At 38.1% G+C, this 24,717-nt stretch overlaps 1 protein-coding gene across 2 annotated transcripts; it reads left to right on the plus strand.

Moving 5' to 3' along the window:
* Positions 1–11,963: 11,963 nt before the first annotated feature.
* On the plus strand, positions 11,964–24,717 carry psen2 (presenilin 2). 2 transcript variants are annotated; one of them, XM_066662063.1, is made up of 11 exons: positions 11,964–12,055; positions 13,925–14,087; positions 16,316–16,548; positions 17,115–17,256; positions 17,953–18,020; positions 19,814–20,034; positions 20,306–20,404; positions 20,857–20,919; positions 21,361–21,480; positions 21,742–21,857; positions 22,620–24,717. In XM_066662063.1, exons 2-11 carry the CDS (start codon positions 13,959–13,961, stop codon positions 22,773–22,775), a joined length of 1,347 nt encoding a protein of 448 aa, XP_066518160.1. In that variant the 5' UTR covers positions 11,964–12,055; positions 13,925–13,958; the 3' UTR covers positions 22,776–24,717. The 2 variants fall into 2 exon arrangements, with proteins under 2 accessions (XP_066518160.1, XP_066518161.1); XM_066662064.1 differs by lacking the exon at positions 11,964–12,055 and adding an exon at positions 12,065–12,175.

A 24,717-nucleotide genomic window follows, 5' to 3' on the forward strand; every position in this document is an offset into this window, starting at 1 on the left:
AAAATTACCCATAATGCCTAAACCATTGTACTGTCATTAAAAAGAGGGACCTCTTGGCTATTACCTGTATGATTTTGGTAGAATTTCACTGTGTACTTTTCTCAAAAACACATACTGAATATTACCAATATGGATTTCTCAAAAATTACCCATAATGCCTAAACCATTGTACTGTCATTAAACAGAGGGACCTCGAGGCTATTACCTGTAAGATTTTGGTAGAATTTCACTGTGTACTTTTCTCATAAACTCATACTGAATATTACCAATATGGATTTCTCAAAAATTACCCATAATGCCTAAACCATTCCACTGTCATTAAACAGAGGGGCCTCTTGGCTATAAGCTGTATGATCTTGGTAGAATTTCACTGTGTACTTTTCTCATAAACACATACTGAATATTACCAATATGGATTTCTCAAAAATTACCCATAATGCCTAAACCATTCCACTGTCATTAAAAAGAGGGACCTCTTGGCTGTTACCTGTATGATTTTGGTAGAATTTCACTGTGTACTTTTCTCATAAACACATACTGAATATTACCAATATGGATTTCTCAAAAATGACCCATAATGCCCAAACCATTGTACTGTCATTAAACAGAGGGACCTCTTGGTTATTACCTGTATGATTTTGGTAGAATTTCACTGTGTACTTTTCTCATAAAATCATACTGAATACATTCCAATATGGATTTCTCAATAATTACCCATAATGCCTAAACCATTCCACTGTCATTAAACAGAGGGGCATCTTGGCTATCAGCTGTATGATTTTGGTAGAATTTCACTGTGTACTTTTCTCATAAAGTCATATTACATATTTACTGATATGGATTTCTCAAAAATTACCCATAATGCCCAAACCATTGTACTGTCATTAAACAGAGGGACCTCTTGGTTATTACCTGTATGATTTTGGTAGAATTTCACTGTGTACTTTTCTCCTGAACACATACTGAATACATTCCTATATGGATTTCTCAAAAATTACCCATAATGCCTAAACCATTCCACTGCCATTAAACAGAGGGGCATCTTGGCTATCAGCTGTATGATTTTGGTATAATTTCACTGTGTACTTTTCTCATAAACACATATTACATACTTACTGATATGGATTTCTCCAAATTTACCCATAATGCCTAAACCATTCCACTGCCATTAAACAGAGGGGCCTCCTGGCTATTACCTGTATGATTTTGGTAGAATTTCCCTGTGTATTTTTCTCATAAAGTCATATTACATATTTACTGATATGGATTTCTCAAAAATTACCCATAATGCCTAAGTCATAAAGTCATACTGAACACTTACCGATATGGATTTCTCAAGAATTACCCATAATGCCTAAACCATTCCACTGTCATTAAACAGAGGAGCGTTATTTTTTTCACTACACAATCACAGAAACCACATGGACGTAGAGATTTATTGTTTATTTTATTTTGTTTATTAATAAGTAAGCAGACAACGGTTCCCTTTGCCATATCTCTTTACTCTGTTCAAAATACGGTGCGCGAACGGAAAATGAACAAATTCCCCCTTGGGTGAAAAAGTCCAGGCAAAGCTGTTTTGTAAACGATTGCATCGTTGCTAGGTTACATGTATTTTGCAGACTGATACCTGAAGAGCTTCCGTCAGAGTGCCGTTATCGTGTAATATTGGCGCTCCTGGAGCGTCTCTCAGCCAATCACATTGCAGGATCGGAACTAACTGTGTTTATTTTCTTTTGTTTATTAATAAGTAAGCAGACAACGGGGCACGGTGGCGCAGCAGGTAGTGTCGCAGTCACACAGCTCCAGGAGCCTGGAGGTTGTGGGTTCGATTCCCGCTCCGGGTGACTGTCTGTGAGGAGTTGGTGTGTTCTCCGGTTTCCTCCCACAGTCCAAAAACACATGTTGCAGGTGGATTGGCGACTCGAAAGTGTCCGTAGGTGTGAGTGAATGTGTGTGTGTCTGTGTTGCCCTGTGAAGGACTGGCGTCCCCTCCAGGGTGTATTCCCGCCTTGCGCCCAATGATTCCAGGTAGGCTCTGGACCCCCCGCGACCCTAAATTGGATAAGCGGTTACAGATAATGGATGGATGGAAGCAGACAACGGTTCCCTGTGCCATAACTCTTTACTCCTTTGAAAATACGAACGGAAAATGAACCGATTCCCCGTTGGGTGAAAAAGTCCAGCCACAGCTGTTTTGTAAACGATTGCGTCGTTGCTAGGTTACATGTATTTTGCAGACTGATACCTGAAGAGCTTCGGTCAGAGTGCCATTATCGTGTAATATTGGCGCTCCTGGAACGTCTCTCAGCCAATCACATCGCAGGATCGGAACTAACTGTGGTATAATAACTATTATTATGATTTTTCACGAGCCTGAGTTTTGGGTGCCCTACACGCAGTGCGTACTCCGCGTGGGCGGAGCGCCAGCACTGGGTTAACATTTCAATAAATGACCGCTATATTGTCCAAACAGTGCCACTACATTTTTCGGAAGAGTCCTCCTACATTGTCCAAAACACTCGCACTCATTATTGGGAACACTAACCTAAACTGTGCAAATGTTCAACCGGTTTGTCCAGAGAGTGTCTTTAGACTTCCCTGTTATCGACAAGAATTTAATCAGAATCAGAATCAGAATCTCTTTATTTCGCCAGGTATGTTAAACATACTAGGAATTTGTCTTGGCGACAGCAACACATGTATGACATGTAACACGTACACAGAATGTTAACAAAAATAACTCTAAAAGAGGTACAATAAACAATAAATAGACTAAAAAATACAGTTAAGTACTAGAAAAAAAAGAGCGTTAAGACATAAATTAGACAACATAAAATATAAAATCTATACTGTACAGATATGAGTATGAATATAAATGTTTCCAGATATTCCTAAAGTAGGTTATATTATATATTGTTGTGGAAGTTACAGAAATAGAAATAGAACAAAATGAAATTATTTTTATTCTGTTTCTGTGTTTCACGCAGCACTGCACTGTGCTAGTTCTGCTTTCTTTGTAATGAATCATGCACTGAGAAATTTCAGTTCAGTTTAATATTATTATTATTATTATTATTATTATTATCTCTCAAAGAGAAACTTGGTTTGGGAGCAGTCACTAACTATCCCATCCATACAAAAAAAAAACATCCAAAAAAAACAAACAAACAAAAAACACTAAGACAAACATTAGCAAACCAAAAAAAGAAGCAAACAATATACAGTGGAGAACTAAGGACCCTACTTTGCTCTCTTATTTAACAATAAAATTGCACTAGGAATAAAAAAATTCTTAAATCTTTTGCAGCATATTTTCAGAAGACTGTAGCGTAAAACCTGATGGAAGAAGTTGAAACTCCCCCTTCAAGGGATGATCAACAGATACAATAATAAACTCAGCTTTGTTCAATATATATTTCTTGCTGTGATAAGGGTGCTTGCTGACACCCTGTAATCCAACCTACTAATTTTAACAATACTGCTGAGAAGATTTTTGTTCTTAATACTCAAGTTTTAAATGCAAAAGTCAAGACTGATTCAATAAAACACTTCTAAAATAAGGTCAATACTACTGTATTTTGATCAAAGCACCTTGTCATCAATCACGGTACCAAGATATTTATAACTACTAACCCTTTCAACAGTGGTGCCATCAATAGTTATTGGGTGAATATCCGTTTTCACTTGTCTAAAATTAATAACCATTTCCTTTTACTTGTCGTAAAACTAAGCATTTGTGTTCCATTTTATAGCTGTAGTGTATTCTACCTGTCACATGCTCATTAATTATAATAAATATTCAGAAACAACTGTTCTTTTTTTGAAACAAAAATGTATTTTTAGTTTTCCAAAACCCTCTGTGTGCAAAATGTGTTGGCTAAGTTAACAACATTGACTTTGTGAAACAGATCCGGAGGAAGATGATGATGATACAGGTGACTGTGGGAGGTCTGTTGAATGACCTCAGACCTCAAGGCAAGGTTCACACAATAACAGAAACAACTGTAGTTCCTCTAAATGTGGAAACACATTTGTGCAGATCAACAAAAAAGAGCCTTTGTGGTTTTGGTGTTTTTATTACCACCACTATATGAAATGTAAAAAGGCCAGAATGAAGAACAGAGGTCTAGGACTTCTAGAGCAGTGTTTCTCATCGGCTCAATGTTATGTTTTCCCGATACGTTCTGAAGAAAAGAAACAATTATTTGATATTGTTTAATTGAAATTAATCAAACTTAAGAAAAAAATGGGGAACCCATTAAATTACAGCCTGCTAATTACTTGGTAAGTGCAGGGAAAATACCTGTTAAAAAATAAGTAATGAGTAAGTAAAGGGCATGATAGTACAAATATGTGATTATTACTTGTATCTTACAAACATTTTACAAATAACACATGTTGTAAGTTAAGTAAGTTGTAAGAAAATGTAAGTACTGAGTAAGTAAAGTGTATTATACTAGAAATATATGGTAATTACTTATTTATCTTATATTGTAGATATATCGTTATATCTAACGAACACTTTACAAATAAGGCACATAACTATGTTCTGAATTCATTGTACTTCTGAGCATAATTATAGATTGAATTGAAAGTATGACCGTTTAAGCAAGTGACTATTACTGTCATTTTTTATAAATAAGGAATGCAGCTTCTATTTTGAATTCACTGTGTTTCTGAATGTAATTTTAGATACTTTAAAGTGATTTACAGTGCACCTACAGAGAAGGACATGGTCAGCTACTTTCATTACAGGCACTAGCAGAGTTTCAAGGTTTTTTGTACTTATTAGGTTGCATGACATGTTATTTACCACAATAATCATCATCACATACTTACAGATATTTTACACTCTTTAGCCTATATGTATTGAGGCATTATATGTACATAGCAGACTAATGAGGAGATGATGAAATAAACTGTAAGATGCCCAGTAATAACCACATATTTCTACTATCATGCCCTTTACTTACTCAGTAGTTATTTTATCTTACAACTTACTTAACCGGTATTTTCTCTGTACTTACCAATTAATAGCTGGCTGTAATTTAAAGTGTTACCAAAAAAAATTATATAAAATGTATAAATAAATAACTGTTTTAACTGATGCAGTGAACTAAATGAAAGACCAATTTAAGAAAAATAATTATTGGTGAATGTCTAAATATGATGCATACAGAAATTATATGATCCAAAATGTATAAATTAACAACATTTAGATTTTTTAATTAAAGGGCCACATAATGTGTGATTTAAAAATAAATCTGTTATTTTTATTATTATTTCATGTATCAGACTTTAAAGGGTTAATTTCTGAATATATTCCTTAGGATTCTTTATATAAAGAAAAAAAAAACTCACTTCAGTGAATTTCAAACAATGAAGTTCAACAAGAAGCGAAATTAGCTGAAGCTACTGAGTGTAATTAATCTTTAAAGACGTCTATGACTGTGAAGAAAAGCTGTTCTCTCTTGTTTGTTTATTTTCAGAAGCTCCATGTCTTTTAAGGTGGAACATGTCTATAATATTTATTCACTGTTTGAATTACCACAGAAGCTCATTTGTAACTCGAGTTGTTTAGTTTTGTAGCATTTTGCAGCAATGTACAGGGTGGGCCATTTATATGGATATACCTTAATAAAATGGGAATGGTTGGTGATATTAACTTCCTGTTTGTGGCACATGGGAGGGGGGACACTTTTAAAGATGGGTGGTGACATGGCGGCCATTTTGAAGTCGGACATTTTGAATCCAACTTTTGTTTTTTCAATGGGAAGAGGGTCATGTGACACATCAAACTTATTGGGAATTTCACAAGAAAAACAATGGTGTGCTTGATTTCAATGTAACTGTATTCTTTCATGAGTTATTTACAAGTTTCTGACCACTTATAAAATGTGTTCAAAGTGCTGCCCATTGTGTTGGACTGTCAATGCAACCCTCTTCTCCCACTCTTCACACAGTGATAGCAACACGGCAGGAGAAATGCTAGCACAGGCTTCCAGTATCCGTAGTTTCAGGTGCTGCACATCTCGTATTTTCACAACATAGACAATTGCCTTCAGATGACCCCAAAGATAAAAGTCTAAGGGGGTCAGATCGGGAGACCTTGGGGGCCATTCAACTGGCCCACGACGACCAATCCACTTTCCAGGAAACTGTTCATCTAGGAATGCTCAGACCTGACACCCATAATGTGGTGTTGCACCATGTTGATGGAAAAGCTCAGGGAACGTGCCAGCTTCAGTGCATAAAGAGGGAAACACATCATCATGTAGCAATTTCGCATATCCAGTGGCCTTGAGGTGTCCATTGATGAAGAATGGCCCCACTATTTTGTACCCCATTTACCACACCATACCATCAATTTTTTTGTTCTAACAGTCTTGGAGGGATCTATCCAATGTGGGTTAGTGTCAGACCAATAGCAGTGGCTATGTTTCTATGTATACTTCACCATTCACATAAAAGTTTGCCTCATCACTGAACAAAATCTTCTGCGTAAACTGAGGGCCCTGTTCCAATTTTTGTTTTGTCCATTCTGCAAATTCAGTGCGCCGATCTGGGTCATCCTTGTTGAGATGCTGCAGCAGCCGGAGTTTGTAAGGGTGCCATTTGTTTCTTCATTAGGGGCAGTTTTCATGTGTCCACATTTTGGCAAATCCAACACTGAACCAGTTTCACGAAACTTGGCAAGCAGTTTGCTAACTGTAGCATGGGAGATGTGTGGTCTCGTAGGGTGTCTCGCGCAAAGACCCGGTTACTGCGTTCACCAGACATCAACACAATTTCTTTCCGCTCCTCACGTGTTAACCTCTGCGACATGTCAATGTCAAAACAAAGAGAAACTTGTAAATAAGTCATGAAAGAATAAAGTTACGTTAAAACCAAGCACGCCATTCTTTTTCTTGTGACATTCCCAATAAGTTTGATATGTCACATGACCCTCTTCCCATTGAAAAAACAAAAGTTGGATCCAAAATGGCCGACTTCAAAATGGCCACCATGGTCACCACCCATCTTGAAAAGTTTTTCCCCTCCCATATACTGATGTGCCACAAACAGGAGGTTAATATCACCAACCATTCCCATTTTATTAAGGTGTATCCATATAAATGGCCCACCCTGAATTTTGCTGTCTCTCAAATTTGGAGACCACCTTGAGTAATTAAAAACAGCAAAAATAAGTAAGTTTTACCCTAGTTTAACACCTATGTATTATGAATGGAGCAATATCCTCATTATTTTCCCACCTATTTACAGCAAATGGGGCTTCGTAAAGAACACATGCAGACTGGAGAGCAGACGATGGCGAAGCAATATTGTTTTTTTAATTACAATCATGAACATTGCCTTTAAGTCTTTGTAAAGACATGTGTGGGATTGCCTGTTAAAATAATAATAATAATAATAATAATAATAATAATAATAACAAATTGAATTTTTAAAGTGCTTTTCAGTAACCCAAATATGCTGTTTACAATCACATGAACACATAAAGACAATCACATCCACAATCAAACAAAACAAGAGGAACAAATAACGCTACATAACATACAATGCTACAAAACAGGAACAAAGGTAAAAACAAGGGCTGGTCAAGAAACAGAGAGATTAAATGCAGCCGCAAACATGTATGTTTTAAGATTGGATTTGAATAACGATAGAGATGTTGACTGTTGATTTTCTGGAGGGAGGGAGTTCCAGAGGCATGTGGCATGTCTGGAGAAGGCTCAGTCTCCAAGACTACACAGCTTGGAAGGGGGAATGGTGAGTAAACCAGCTGAGGAAGATCTGAGAATTCGATTAGGTGTGTATGGTTGAAGAAGGTCCGATAAGTAAGAGGGAGCTTGGTTATTGAGAGCTTTGTATGTTAGAAGGAGGATTTTGAACTGAATACGATATTTAACAGGAAGCCAGTGGAGGCTGTGGAGAACTGGGGTGATGTGGTGGTGGGACCGGGTGTGGGTGAGGAGAGGGGCAGCAGAATTCTGGACCATTTGGAGTTTATGTAGTAGTGAGGAGCTAATGCCAGAAAGAAGAGAGTTACAATAGTCAAGACGGCTGGAGATGAATGCATGGATGATAAAATAAGGAGCATTTTGTTTAGGAATGCTGTTTTCCACCCCTTTTATCAACACTGATGCTACAATGGAGTGATGGTTTTACAACTTATGAAAAAATAAAATAATGCTTTTTATTTGAGAGACAGAGAAAATGGCAACGTGTTCTCTCAATTTTTTTTTTATTTTCCTTTCCATAGTTGTGTTAGCCAAATGTAGTCTAATCATTAAACCCGTTATTACAGTTTCATAACGAGGAGCTTACTCTATTCTATTTTTGGAAAAGCATGACTGATTAACGATCCATTTCTTTATTTTTACCATTGTTTGCATATTGTTGGCACGCTGGTGCAGCAGGTAGTGTTGCAGTCACACAGCTCCAGGGGCCTGGAGGTTGTGGGTTCGAGTCCCGCTCCAGGTGACTGTCTGTGAGGAGTTGGTGTGTTCTCCCTGTGTCAGCGTGGGTTTCCTCCGGGTGCTCCGGTTTCCTCCTACAGTCTAAAAACACATGTTGATAGGTGGATTGGCGACTCAAAAAGTGTCTGTAGATATGTGTGAGTGTGTGTGTAACCCTGGGAAGGACTGGCGCCCCCTCCAGGGTGTATTCCTGCCTTGCGCCCAATGATTCCAGGTAGGCTCTGGACCCACCTCGACCCTGAACTGGATAAGGGTTACAGATAATGAATGATGAATGAATGTTTGCATATTTCAAATAACTTTAGTTCCTCTATTTGCTTGGTATTTTATTAACTTAAAATATTAATGATTAATTATTATAACCAATGATGTTAATACATATATGATGCCATTGATTTACTATTATGTTTTATGGTAAATATACAGATAGTATATATACAGTGTCTGGCATTCTAGGAATATTTTGTTGATGTTATTATTATTAATCTATGGATATAATTTTGTAATATGGTGTGTATAATTACTTTGAGTCTAAACATCAGAGTTAGCTTTATAGTCATTTCTCCTAATCATAAATGTGTTGAGAGAGAAGCAAAATGTAATTTCTCCAAGACACGGAGCTAACATTAATTATATCTAAACAACTGTAATTTAAGATCCCCAGTGTTTCAACTATAGACGCTTTATGTGATATAATCTGATGTCAGTCTCAGCGACCCGGAGCTCGCCATCGCCGCAGATCACACCCCTGTGGGAGGGACTCCATTGGCTACAGTGCTTGGTCCATGTAACGTTTATCAGTTCAATTTCCTGATCGTTTGAGGCTAAATACAATTATAGCAAATTGGTTTTAAAACTTCATTTTTTCAATTTGGTATATTAAGAAAAGAATGAGTTTTACTTCGTTTTTCCATTTTTCTAATTTGTCATTTCTGCTCCTCAAAATCAAAATTTCAGAAAAGGATAAAAATGATTCTCTCATTTCACCCTCTACTGTGACTTGTAATGTAATTCCAGCTATTAAAACATCCAGTTATCACCATGTGTGTACCCTATTTATGTGGACTGTGTAAATGCTAATATGGAGCTCAATGACATAAATATTTGATCAGAATTTTGAATAGTTTAATTATATTTTTCTGAATTTTGAATATTTTAATTATATTTGTTTGGTTTTTGAATATTTGGATTGCATTTGTCTGAATATTTCATATCTGAATTATTTTGTCTGACATTTGATAAACTTGACATTTTGAGGTGGTGAAATATTCAGATTTGAACAATTCTAATTAAAAATATTCAGATTACAAAAATTCAGAGTAAAAAAATCTGATTTAAAAGATACAGACCCATAAATTCAAGTAAAAAAATTCAGATTGCAAAAATACGAATCTAGGCCAGAGGTCAACCAGCGGGCTTCTCAGGAAAAAGTAAACTTCCACAGAGAGATCGATCTGTAGTGTCCGCAGCCAATCCACCTACCGACATGTCTTTTTGGAGCGTATGAGGAAACTGGAGCACCTGGAGGAAACCTACGCAGACACAGGGAGAACACACCACACTCCTCACAGACAGTCACCCAGAGGAAACCCACACAGACACAGAGAGAACACACCACACTCCTCACAGACAGTCACCCGGAGGAAACCCACACGGACACGGGAAGAACAAATCAAACTCTTCACAGACAGTCACCCGGAGCGGAACTCGAACCCACAACCTCCTGGTCCCTTTTTATCATTTAAGATATCATATACTCCTAAACTGGTGCTACAGATGAGGTGTAAATTGTGCCACTGCGATGTATCACCTTGCCACTAGGTGCTGGCACCTATAAATGACTTTCAGTTCTTGGCTTTTTGTGCCTGACGCAGACATATATCGTGATATTAGAATGGGAAAAGCTTGTAGTTCAGTTGTCCATAAACAAAGTGACAGTGGACTGTGTGCTAATATGGGATGCTATGTTTGTAGCATGTTACTTGTTTGATCCGTTTACATTCTAGTAGCATACGTGTGCTAGTTATAGCCTAAACATCCATGTGCTAACTAAACTTAGGCTACTGGAAGATGCTTTTGGAATGACACATCAGAATGATTTCATATTTAGTGAGTGACATAATCAGGTGTGGTACTATGATTATGAAGTGAAATTGTTCTGTGCAAACTAAAGGTTTCTTTTTAATAATTATTTAAATTTGAAATTAAATTTACAGAAATGGGACAATTCAAAGGGCCTTTATTTTGAAATGACACATCAGAATGACTTTATATTAATTGAGTGACATAATCAGGTGTTGTACTATGGATATGAAGTGAAATTATTCTGTGCAAACTAAAGGTTTCCTTTTAATAATTGTTTACATTTGGAAATAAATTTACAGGCATAGGACTACACAAAGGGCCTTTTTTTAAAATGGCACATCAGAGTGACTTGAGAGTCATGTCCTAAAATCTTCATAATTTCCACAAAATAGCAAACATTTGTTGTTTATCCATTTATTATTTGTTTAGAAAATTATTTATTATTACATACATTTCCTGTCATTGAATTTTGGCTTTTATTTAGAAATTTGTTCCTCTGCACGCTTTTACCATAATGTTCAGAATACGACGTTCCACCAAATCTAAGTGGGGGCTGGCTTGACCAAGCTTTTCCAAGTGGAGGCTGGCTTGACTCCAGTCAGATGGCGTGACCGCGGTGCTTAACCGCAGTGTCATTCGCTCTGTGACGGAGCTCGTAATTCAGTTTGCTCGTATGTCTAATTATATTTCCCCATTAAAATGTTATTAATCCGTTCTTGTCTCCTCAACACTAGGGCATTTTTGTTGTGTTTTAAATAAGAAAAATGTACTTCATGAATAACAAATAATGTATAAAAAGGTAATACATAACATCAGAACCAGTTTGTTTCTTTACATTCTTTTTTAAGTGTATGTACCTTGAAGATAAGACGAAGATGCTGGTGAAGGAGATTGGCGGAGGAGGTGGGGAAGTTTTCTTTTCGTGCTCTATCGCTTAAATTAAATTATTCGCTACTTAATGCTAAAAAAAAAAAAAAAAAACAGTGATACGACAGAGATGCACGGCAAGATAACCAAGTGAACTGAACGCTTGCTGGGCCACCACCTAGTGGCGGGTGACGTAAGCTCGCTCCGTCGTAACTCAGATCTCGGCTCGCATCATAAAGGAAAAAACACTGAACACGTTTTAGCGTTCAAAAACGCTAAAAAAAAAAGCGGCATTTTACCGTTGGCAAGCCTAGATCCAGTAAAAGTCCACAGAAATAGAATTAAAAATGTTTTTTTTAATTTGCGTTTTAGATATACATGTATTTTTATACATTTATATTATTGAACAGCGATAAAATATTTAAATATTTAATTCTATATAGTTTAAATAAATTAAAAGGCTTCCAGCTAACATTAAACCATAAAAAGTAAACAACAACAAGGCAGTCAGGTGACGCGCCAGAGATCAGCTGACCTGCGTCACTTCCTGTTCTGCTGTTGTAGAGAGAGAGAGCGAGCGAGAGAGAGAGAGAAAATTCAGCGATTTCCTCAGCTTTTATGTAAGTACGCGGTTTGTGGAGTGTTTTTCCTTCTCGCGGTGTTTGTGTGTGTTTAGAGTGTTTATCAGAGCCTCGGTGGAGAGACTAATGGTGTTTATAAAGGAGCCGTTGTGTAGAGTGGTATTTATCAAAATATACTATATATTCATATACCAAATATATAAGAAAATCAACCCGAGACAGGGCTTGCTTTTTCCTGTCTGTTCATGTTTTTGCTCCATGTGTGTTCGGGCAGAGTAGCTGTATTTGTGTTTGGAAAATATTACTGTCCCTTTAAACGCTTTAAAGGGGAATTCTAAATTCAGGTGGTGGTGAGAGGAACCAGACGTCTGAAGAGATTTATGCCACTTCAAGCTACATCCTGAGTTTTAGACATGAATTTCGAAAATTCAGATATGTTACCCAATGCGTAAGATGTTAGTTTTAAGATGAGCTTTTAGTCTAAATGCTACCGAGCTATGATTGTGCTGGGGACTGATGTTGGAGGCTCAGTCAGACAGGGGGCAGGTGGAGGGGTGGGATTCTGGTTCTGTTTGTAGTCAGCATCGACTCAATCCCACTAAGAATTTCAGTCCTAGTCCTTTGGAGCAGGGGGCTGATCCACAAAACCGGATCTGAACAGGAGTTAGCCTGATATCTTATGCACAAAGTTGAGGATTGTCTAAAGGCAACGTCAATCAGTAAAAAAAATCAGTATGTTACTCAAGTCAGTACTTGTCTCTACTAACAACTGTTTCAATCAGATCACTGTGATTTTGTTGAAGTGAACATTTGCGTGAATATTTTCAGTCGTGGAGATCACTGAATAAACCTGCACTGACCATTAAATCTTGTGGTACTTTTAGTAGCTCAAGCTGACCGTATTTGTGGTTATAAACTGAAGAGGTGTGGCGTGTGAAGATGTTTCCTCACTTGTCTCTAAGGCCTTCTTGCTTTCTAGTGCAACTCTGATGACTCTGACTCATGTCATGAAGCTCTTACTAAAAATATAGCCTGTCTGTAGGCTGTAAATGGACATTTTGCTACTAGCAGGAAGCTTTCTTTGCACAAATACTTCTCTCTGATGGGTCGGAAGATGTTAGACTTCTGTCGTACATGAACAAATATAAATTGTCATTCATGGCAAAAGAACAGTGTTTTACTCTTGGATGAGAAATTAAGGTTTCTCTTTGGGTCACCTGCAGATTAACAAACGTGATATTGTTTCCTCAAACCTGATGCCAGTGCGAGCCTTTACAAAGAACTTATCATGTCTGAGATCACGGGGATTGGATTTGAAAATGTCTAACTGTTTGTATGATGGTTCTATATAGTAATGTATTTATTTTCTAAAAGTAAAACCATTAATATTTGACATTATTCGGTTACCTCTGCTCTTTTAAACCTTAAATCTCTTAAGTGACTGAACCTTACACAGATTTCAAACTCCTTTCAAGATCACACCGTAGTCACTTAAGCTTCTATTTCTACACTTCATCATGTTATGACACAGGTGTAAGACTGACACTGTACTAAAACAAATATATGGCCATATATGTAGAACTTAACCAAATAAAAGTGTACTTTCATAACATAGTTTACCACTATAATTACTTACCTTCACCTGTTTATGGCTGGTGTATAATCTGAGGCTTTATTTTACTACAGTCCTGCCGGAGTTAAAATGAGCACCTGTAAAAGAGGAGTGAAATGTGGAAGATGCATAATGATGTAATTATGTAATTAGCAGCTGAAAGCTTTACATGTTTACCTTGGTTTATATAGGAAATGGCCTTTGTTGAGCATGTGTAGTGTACTACTTTGGTTGTAAACTTACACTTACATTTTATTTGTGTCTGTGACCAATAGAAATTTCTCTTTATATTGCAGCAGCGTGTGATTGGTCCTCCACTCAGCTCCATTCATGAACACCTCAGAGAGTGAGGAAGACGCCTGTAACGAGAGGACGGCGCTGGTCCAGTCTGAAAGTCCATCACTGCCCACCTACACCAAGCCAAATGACCCGCAGCAGGACGCCACTGAGACGAAACGGGTGAGTGTAAGACACCAAGGGTCAGTACACCTGCCTACACTGCTTTTATGGTATCACGACTTACTCTGGGACAGGATCTGGGTTTATTTCAACTTTTGGTTTATGTTTAATGAGATATTTTGAAAACCTTCTAAAGGACATCTGCCTCGGGCACATTATTTACTTACAGTTTGTAACAGCCCTACTCAGTAGGCGAGTCCTGGGAAAGCATGAACCAAAATTCTGTTTGTTATGGACTAACAACAAACACCAAGGGGGGAAAAAAACAGTAAAACAGTTTCATGACAACGGTGGTATCACTCGATTTGTGTTTCATATTATAGTTACAATCGCACATGAAGGCCACCACAGTGTTTCATTTATTAGTGGGAAGATTGTTGTTTGGTGAACCCTGACTTTCAGAGTTGGGGATGTGTCAGTAACAAAACGTCACTGTGCTAAAACACTGTAAAGGGGAAACTGCAGTGGGCAGGGCTTAATGGACAAGGCACTTTATCATTTTAAACTCCAGCCAATCAAGGAACAGATTCTGGCTGTCGACAACCTTTTTTATGGCGCCTGTGGTTCCCTGACCAAAAGCTGACATCGTGTTTTAATCATGGTCTGCAAACTTGCAAATAGGGATGTCCGAGGAGTCAGCATTTCTTTGTTGACTTGTGTGCTTGACATAAGAAAACATCATGTACAAAACTAAAATGGCATTTTCAAAAAGAAAAGTGGAAAGTGAAAACGGCTCATTGTTAGAGAGGAATGGACTTCATGATGTCATGATCTGGGGCGGCACGTGGTGTAGCAGGTAGCGTCGTGGTCACACAGCTCCAGGGACCTGGGGTTGTGTGTTTGAGCCCTGCTCCGGGGGACTGTCTGTGTGGAGTTTGGAGTGTTCTCCCAGTGTCTGCGTGTGTTTCCTCCAGGTGCTTCAGTTTTCTCCCACGGTCCAAAAACACACTTTGGTAGGTGATCGGCATCGCAAAATGTCCATGGGTGTGAGTGTTTTGTTGAGTGCTGCTTGGTTTTGTGAATTAAAGAAGCACTGCCTTAAAGTTACAGCTTCAAAATCATTGAGATGCTTCACTGACCTGTCTTATAAATTATTGACATTTTAAAATCTAATATCAGTATTATCCACCATTAGGGAAATAACTAATAAATAAATGAACGTGTTATATAATCAGGATTTTCATATAATGCATTTACAATAAATCAAATGCTGTAATGTTTTTCTGTGAAATGGTTGTCAGCTACAGCCATCCAGGAGCCTCTCACAAAAAGCCTCAGTCAATGGACAGCTTCTTGCATCATGTGAGCAGTGGCTTCTGTGCTGTGGCCTTTAAAGAATGCTTTAGTAACTGAGAGTGAGTTCTCTATAAATCCAGTCAATGTTTCTGTCATCCTTAACATTTCACTATGGAAAAGTGAAGGAAAGCTAATAAGAGAAATGAACACATTTATGTACATCACATTATCAGTGCAATGTTTTTATAACTTGCTATACAGGATATTATGGGAGCAGTATTATGTATCTGTTACAAAATTTAAAATGTTGAAATATTTCTCACATAAGAGTATTGAAATGATGTGTCTACCGAGATTGTACTCCTCAAGTTTTCAGATATGTTGGATTAACTGTATATTTTAAGGCACATTTAGAAGTAATTTAACACACAAACTTGAACTAATTAAGCATAAATTAAGACTGTTGAATCTGTGTGTTGCCCAGTAAGTGGAAGTAGAGTTTAGCTCTTGAGGCTACTGATCTAGAGGCAGCCCCCTATGCCCTTGTGATTGTGGTCATGAGAACTGGCTTTCACATCCTAATGCAGTTGTAAGTGTGGGAGGGGCTGACACAAGACCCGCAGGTTCATTCTGAGATGTGTTTGACGCATATCCCTCCTATGTATATGATAAATAATAATAAATATAATTTTATGGGGAAAATAAATGTATATATTTTCCCTGTTACTTCAAAATTTGTTCAGCCATGTCATGTTGTGTTTAAGTGTGCACTGATGCATACTACAGCTAAATTGCTGGACCAAGAGGTGATGATAACGAATGATTTAAACTCTGCAGAATTCCCTTCACTCTTATGTTTATAGATAATATGTTCCACAATTACGTTATGTCAACCCAATATGTTTTATTAAACTTATTTATTAACTGTGAGTAATCACTGTCATCCTCATCACTGTTACATCCCACCCTCATCCCCATCGTCTTCCTCTTAGAGGCGGTCTGCTAACTCAGACGCCGAGGCGGGGCATGTTGCCCAAGAAGGTGTCCCCACGGCAACCGAACGAAACTCCGCGCCCATCCCGGACAGCGAGGACGAGGAGCTGACGCTGAAGTATGGCGCCAAACACGTCATCATGCTCTTCATCCCCGTCACGCTCTGTATGGTGGTCGTCGTGGCGACCATCAAATCCGTCAGCTTCTACACCGAGAAAAACGGCCAGCAGCTGTAAGTTCAAGAAGCATCACGTTTTCATGTTTTTCTGGATGTTTATGTTGAGACTTAAGATTACGTAGTAATATGCAATAATTAATTCTATGCAGCAATGTTATATTATCATTGATATTATATTATTAAGATTTAAGCTATGTCAGTGGTTCCCAAAGTTGGGGGCCTGCCACCTAGAGGGCTGTGGAACTATTTCAGAGGGGGGCTGCACCAAGGCAAATGAATGAGATACAGAATGCCACTGGTAATAATTCCACTGTAAAAGAGCTTTGTCACTTTATTTTGTTTTGTACAAAAATTAGGTTCAGTTATTTTATGAATTACAATGTTTACAATGCTTCAGAGTGACAGAGAAACAGAGACTGCTTCTCCTACCTCCCCTAATTTTTTCTTACAGTGACACATTCAGATGTATTTATTACTTTCAGAAATGGAATAGTATTCATTTCATCTCATCAATCTGAACATGTATTATGACACATTGTGATTTTCCGCAGAATTAATTCTTTTGAATTCATCATATTCGTATATTAATATAAATGTCTGTAAATAACTTTTTTTTACAGCATCTACACTCCCTTCACAGAGGACACTAACTCTGTTGGCCAGAGGCTTTTAAACTCAGTGCTCAACACCATCATCATGATCAGTGTGATCATAGTCATGACTATATTTCTGGTGGTGCTGTACAAATACCGCTGTTATAAGGTAAACCTTCTCTTCTCTCAGAATCCTCCCAGCTCTATGTGCTTAGAGAAACATACCTGATGTATATTATTATTTGCTAGAATTAAAAATCACTTATTTCAAAGCTTTGTTAATTAAATTAAATAAATTACAATGTCTGTATTGGGGGCGGCACGGTGGCGCAACTGGTAGTGTCGCTCCAGGGTCCCGGGTTTGTGGGATCAAGTCCCGCTCCCGGTGACTGTCTGTGAGGAGTTTGGTGTGTTCTCCCTGTGTCCACGTGGGTTTCCTCCAGTGATTCTGCTCCAGACCGGCCCTGAACTGGATAAGTGCTTACAGACAATGAATGAAAGAAAATTGTCTGTATTGGCCAAACCTCAGGGTGTCAGTACAGGTGTCAGTAGTGTAAAAACCTGGTATTTTAACACCTGTTCACACTATCATAGAATACTCTTCTCCACCCTGTAGAAGTCTATGGTTAAAACTCAATTTAAGTGCCATGGAGGAAAAGGTGTATAACCTGATAATATTTAATAAATAATAAAAAGTACTAATTTCCTTACTTAACTGTGAATAATATGTTTACTGCTGATAGTTTGTGCTTAAAGCCTTGGTCCTGGGTGTCAGAGATCAGAGCTTGATATCTATAATCTAATGTATGATATGTCTATGCCGGGTTTGTAATAAGACACATTTTACTGTTTACTGTTTCCTCAGTTTATCCACGGCTGGCTGATCTTGTCCTCTTTAATGCTCCTCTTCTGGTTCAGTTACATGTATCTGGGGTAAGTCACACCCTCCTCTGTGGCTTTTATTCAGAAATGAGCTGTAATAATAATACAGTAGTGTGTATTGATTTCATCTGCAGCTCAGTTACATGCTGACCTGAGGCATTTTTGGATCTCTTTTGTGTAACTAATAGAGCAGGAAGTGCCACCGTAGCACTGTGGAGTTGCATAGGAACCAAAAAGAGGATATTGTGCAATATCTGATAATAAATTGTTACTATAGTTATGTACAGCTATTGGACATTTACCCAGTAGTATGTGTAGTTTCAGGGGGACTCCACCACAATGACATGGCTAATATTTAATGAGAGTCATTTGAGTCTTTTTCCAAAATGGTGGTGAATGGGCCCAGATGTCTGAAAGTTTTAATGTCTCTTAAATCTATGTCTCAGGTTATTATTAGAAAGGATTATGACTACACTGCTTACAATATTGCTTTACTGCAGTTTTAACAAGGTTTTGCATGAATATATATTTACAAAAATGCATACATTATTAGAATGAATGTGTATCTGCTTCATAGACCTGCTGTAGTGGAAATTATTATGCCCCACGTTGCGGTGGCATAAATACTACATAGCGGAGTCAATGATAATTAATTATTATTTGATTAATAATTAATTATTTAATTAATTTTGTTAAGCTCGATTCTTGGGAGCCATTAAATAATATGTAGTGTCTTTACCTGTCCAACTTTAGCTTGGACAAGTAGTTCATCATGTTAGGTGACTTTACATATTATACAGCAGAATTAGCTAGAATTAATTATTATTAATGAAATATGCTCATTGACCCGCTGTAGGTTCTTGGCTCCAAAATTGAATCTGAATTAGAAGTAATAATTCTGTACAAGAAAAGTGCACACAAACAAATAACCAAGGATTGGTTTTATCACACAGCTGGTTTATTATTTGTAATATCGAATAATGAATATTTATTATATATTCATATAATGAAATGGATTACAGCGATACATGAGGGAACAGGGAGATTAATATATGAGGGAATTTCTCTAATAATTACCCTAAATTCTAGAAAGGCTATGGTTTATCCCAGCAAGCATTCAGCACCAACCTCCTGAGCTATGAAATAAATGAACCATGTGACCTTACGTATCCCTGGAGATGGACTGGAGATAGCTGGGAGCATGTCGCTGACACGCAGTGCTTTCTGGAGTGGCTTCTTTTAGCACTGCAGCCGCTGGCGTTCCCCTTTCCCGCTTGGCCAGGGACATGGCGACCACCCCGTCTGAGCTGGTGGCTTTCTGAAGTTCTCTGTGGGAATTCTCCATCATCACTGATCTGCCGCCTTGTGAGAGAAACGTCCATGTAGGTCTCTCATGGGCCTTTTTCTCAGAAGGTCATTCTGAGGTCGCGTTCCTCCTTCTCCGTCGCTGATCCTGAGGCTTTTGTCATCACTTTGAAGGTCTGAGGTCTCCTTCAATGCTCTGGGTGTGGCATTGAATTTTTGCTGGAATAAACTACAGTCCTTTTACCGATAGTTTTCTTCTAGAGATAAAATTAAAATAGAACCTCTGTTCTATCTGGACCACGCTTGGCTGTTTAAGAGAGCCCTAAGAGAGGCTGACGCCTGCAGAGAGCTCTAGAGAGAGCCAAGGCTATCCCTTAACTGACTACCCTAGCTGAGAAGCATTGTTGATCTTCACCAGTCAGTGGAATATATTATATTGTGAAACCCTAGATTTAATGCTTTGCCAAAGATCAGAGCTGAAGCCATGAAATCATATGTAATCTCCAATCCTGATGGTAGGTTTACCCTTTCATTCTCAGGGAGGTGTTTAAGACGTATAATGTGGCGATGGATTATCCGACTGTGGCGATGATTATCTGGAATTTCGGTGCAGTGGGAATGATTTGTATTCACTGGAAGGGTCCTCTACAACTGCAACAGGCTTACCTCATCGTCATCAGTGCTCTAATGGCTCTTGTTTTCATCAAATACCTGCCCGAGTGGTCAGCCTGGGTCATACTGGGGGCCATCTCTGTCTATGGTAAGGTTTGAGCTCATACACCAGTGGTTGAACTATGGGTCTCTGTCTTGTGGAGTCACAGTGGAATGTGTGGTGGGCAGAGGGCCGAAAAAGACACAACATAAATAAACAATATGATTTTATTTCAGATTCTATTTCTTATTCTTATTTGTTTTCTGTAATGAATGTTAGTCCCATATCATTTCCTTTGGTACAGAGACTGTGCAGTCAGTGATAGTTGGTGACAAAGTTGTCAAGCACTTCTCCCTGTTAAATCAGCTATTTTCTGCAGATTTGGTAGCTGTGCTGTGTCCTAAGGGCCCTCTGAGGATGCTGGTGGAGACAGCGCAGGAGAGGAATGAGCCCATCTTCCCTGCACTCATCTACTCCTGTGAGTTACACATAAACACACACTCCACTCACGCTCAATCAGGCAAGAAGTTAGAACAGCCAGCTTCTTAAAGGAAACATGCTATGAAAAACATGGGGTTTGTGAAGTTAAACAACCCAGTGATCAGCCTGAATATAAAAGTCAAAAAGCATGGGATAAAGGGTTAAACTGAGCAAAACAAACAGAGTAGACATGGAGATACAAGAGCACTAAGTAAAAAGAGAACTGAGCGAAAATAGTCGGGGTGAACAGCGAGTGCTTCATTATCATTTAAAGGAACAGGTGCTAAAAGCGGGTGTTCTGAACGCTGCTGTGGGGTTTGATCCTTGTGGTATTTTGACAAAAGCAGGTCACAGACTGTTCAAGACGACTTCATAACTATGTTCACTTGTGCAAAAAGTTGGAGAATGTCATCTTTAACATCTCTCTCTCACTTTTTCTGTGTCTCTCAGCTGCTATGGTGTGGATGGTGGGGATGGCCAATCCAGCCACTGATTCTGTTGAGCCGAGTACAGGTCAGATTGCCATACACTAATACTGATATCCTATAAAAAGCTGTATTCTTTATTGCTGCACACTAGACACAACACTGATCACTGTGGCTCTTGATAACAACTCCTTGATAGCTTTAATACTCCACCTTTTATCACTACCGTGAGATACATATGTTAAGAGTACTCCTATAACCCCCAACCTCTGCCCTTTTGTAGTATTTATGCTATTCCGAGCCTACAATTTCCTTAGGTATTAAATGTTATAGTATCATATACTATTGCATTTATGAAATTTTATATTTTAGATCTTATATTTTAATTATATTGAAGGCAAATGTAGCATTAGAGGTCAAGCCAAAAGACTTACTGATGCAGTGTAATGTGCTTACCCAGGTTTATAATCAAACTTCAGACGCCAGTGCGATTACGTAATGTAGCATTTAACCTCTCCCTTTGCAACAGATGAAGAAGTGCGTTCTAATGAGGACGGAGCTGTGGATAGAGAAAGGGTGGAGCCTGAGAGACAGACAGTCCGTGGGCAGAACAGAAGTTACTCGGTGGAAGAGGACCAGGAAGAAGACAGTAAGTTGTTTCCATGGCAGTAAAGCCGACAGCCCAATGACCGGTTTGTGTTTGTATCATCTGTAAACTTGGTACTTATTCTGTGAATATGTTTTGTGAGGGCCAAAAATAAACACTAAACATCAAAATACTAGTATTTTCTGCTATTTATCCAAATGCAGTAAAAAAATATTTATTTGGAAATGCTGATGTTTTTTGTGGAAAAGCATGGGTCAGAGTGATCTCAAACTGAATATTTGTTTATTTATTTATTTTTATTAGGAGGTGTGAAGCTGGGGTTAGGGGACTTCATTTTCTACAGTGTTCTTGTGGGTAAAGCAGCAGCTACGGGTGGAGACTGGAACACAACCCTGGCCTGCTTTGTAGCCATCCTCATAGTGAGTGTTTTACCATCCCTGTTGCTTTAAACCAGTGTGAGAGATGTGGCCTACTTTTGTGCTGCTCTTGGCACACTGCAATCTATGAAAATGTATTACGTCACATTTCCTGGCTGTATTTACATTAACAGATGGCACCATCAGCACTAACACTTGGACTAGTGTTTCTTAAAGCGACACTACATAATAATTTTACCTTAAAATGACAGTTCTAGAATCACTGTGATGCTTCACTGTGCTGTAATAGGGAGAATAGCGCCTCTGTCATTGCTAATCTTGGCTCAGCACTGTAGAAACTACACTATGTAACTTTTATTAATTTCAAATGTATGTCAGTCATTTAACAGAAAAATAAGAGCACTGCTGCCTCAGATATGTACACAGTTATAAGTAGTTACCGGCTACTAAGAGGCAGAAATGCTAAGCTACCATAGCTTAGCATTAGGAAACATTTGGTATTTACACAATGACAGCTTTAGCACTTTGAAAAGATATTTATGCACGATATTAAACTATACAATTTATTTATATATAAGACATGAAAGAAGAAACAAATTGTAGCAGTTGTGTGCCTGTAATTAATGTAAAATTAAAGAAGATAAAATCGTGCACTTTTTAAAGGTAGCCCCTAACTCAGAAATGCAAACAAAAACCATAGTTTTGTTTATACGTAGCCCTACATCAGGATTATGGGGGAAGAGTTGTTTTAGGTGCCCTAAATGATTGTGCTAATGCTACTCTCCCTTTTATTGTTGTCTGTAGGGCCTTTGCCTCACTCTTCTCTTACTCGCCATCTTTAAAAAGGCTTTGCCGGCACTGCCAATCTCCATCGCGTTTGGACTGGTCTTCTACTTCTCCACAGACAACCTGGTACGGCCATTTATGGACAGCCTGGCAGCTAATCAGTACTACATCTGACCAAGGCTCTGGACTGGTGATCCTGTTGGGAAGTCATAGGTGCACACCAGTGACCATGGTCTCCTTTATTTCAGTGAGAAAAATTACAAAATGTGTTTATTTATCCTCGTGTCTGAGCTGGCTTTGGTCTCATCTACAACGATAGGGTGTTGAAGAGCTTGCTGGTTGACGACGTACCAGGTAAAGTGACTAGAGGCCGCACTGGACAAACAGCCAGTAAACCATGTTTTGCTGGGGAAATATAAAGAAAATACAGTGGTGGGCAGCTTTGGGGGTATGTAATATTTGGCTTTGGAATGATCTTAGGTGGTAGTTATCAAATGTCTTATAGTAAGTGTGCTGATCAAGGGCCAGTTCTAGGTATCTGTGCACTGAAGTTTTACATCAGAAGATCTGTTGCTAAGTGGGACAAGTTATATGGAAATTTTACATAGCTTTTAGTGAAATTGCAGAGCACGGTTTAGTAATGGTCAGAATAGCTGCTTTCAAAGTGCCAAAAAAGAAATTAAATTTGGTCTGAAACTTAAACATATGTCTACTCCCTACATAGTGCAGTAAATATGTAAGAAACAGTCTGGTGTCACACTATATAAATGCACATTTAGCAGTTGTTTTTTTTTTTATGTTTAAGCCATTCATTTTTACCATGCAACGCACTGTGCAGGGTGTAAAGAATTATTCCTATGAATAGTTTTTGTTTTTAATAAGCAAATGTGAGAATCAACAATTATTTTAACTTTTTAAACTGACAGATTTTTAATGTTTCGATATTAAATATAACATTAGCCCAATATGAATAAATAACAGTTATTGTGACATCATACTTGATCATTATCGTTTTCACATTGTTCTGGAAAGCTTTTCCAAACAAAGCGATAGTTGCTATGGCACCCGTGCATTTGTGGGCGGAACTTGCAGGGTCAAAAGTCCACTGCAGCTGTGATGTGATTCATTGTGTAGACACATCATGCTCAGTCTGGCCGGTCTTGGAAAATCGCTGGGTTACTGGAATCAGAATTCCAAAAATGGTCTTGTTGCATAATTATATATTGGGTGTATATATACAGTATATAAGGTCAAAACAGATTCCAGATCAGCGTTCTTATGATTCTCTGTAATTAACTCATAATTCTGGTCAGAAGTTGCCTTCATTGCCTTCAGTGGCAGTGTGTAAAGTTTTCACGTGTGACCATTATTTTTGGCAATTTTCTAAAACTTGAAAATTGAGAAGTAATCTAAAGAGTTAACCCCCAGCAACATGACTCTTAATCTGCACCACAGAATAAACCATGTTTCTGTAGCTCATGTCGCCTTTTTTGCTTCAGAAAGCCTGTTGTTTTCGTGCCTGACACAGTGGTGATCAGTGAGGTCATGTGAACAGCAGAACTGATTAACTCTAGGCTGAGAAGTTTTGGGTTGTTACATCAGTTCATTTGACACTTACATTCTCATAAAAGGTGCTCCATTAACCAAGTCACACTGTTGTTTTAGTAGCTTTTTTAAAACCCTCACAACAATTTGACTAGTATAAGTCTATGATTTAGCTTTATAACCTTGAGATTTATTTGACCCCAGATTAAGCTCTAATATTAAACCTGTTTGATTCCAGTTACGGTCTGAAGAACCCCCTAAGAAGCAGATCTTAAATCAGTTTTTCTTCTACTACTGAAGTGCTCTGAAAAATGCGTGCACACAAAAATTAAGGTGGTGTTGTCTTAACCTGATATACTGCTGAAGAAAACATTTTTTTTTGCATAAGCTGAGGGTACGTATCCTTTATACTGAAGAGGAAATATATATTTTATAAATTATGGTGTAAAATTTGAATTGATTTTTCTATGTTCGCCTAGTGTGAGGATCCCTCACCTGTTTTTTCTGTCATGTATAACTACTATTCTATTACAAATTAAAGTGTATAAGGACTGGATAATAAACTAAATCT

Source organism: Hoplias malabaricus, chromosome 2, assembly GCF_029633855.1.
Source record: "Hoplias malabaricus isolate fHopMal1 chromosome 2, fHopMal1.hap1, whole genome shotgun sequence".
Lineage (NCBI taxonomy): Eukaryota > Metazoa > Chordata > Actinopteri > Characiformes > Erythrinidae > Hoplias > Hoplias malabaricus.

Excerpts from the sequence above, each read along its gene's own strand:
- psen2 (XM_066662063.1), top strand. The coding sequence starts at position 13,959 with ATGAACACCTCAGAGAGTGAGGAAGACGCCTGTAACGAGAGGACGGCG. Across the intron at positions 21,481-21,741 it reads AGAGGACCAGGAAGAAGACA|GAGGTGTGAAGCTGGGGTTA; the intron begins GTAAGTTGTTTC and ends TATTTTTATTAG. Across the intron at positions 21,858-22,619 it reads GCTTTGTAGCCATCCTCATA|GGCCTTTGCCTCACTCTTCT; the intron begins GTGAGTGTTTTA and ends TGTTGTCTGTAG.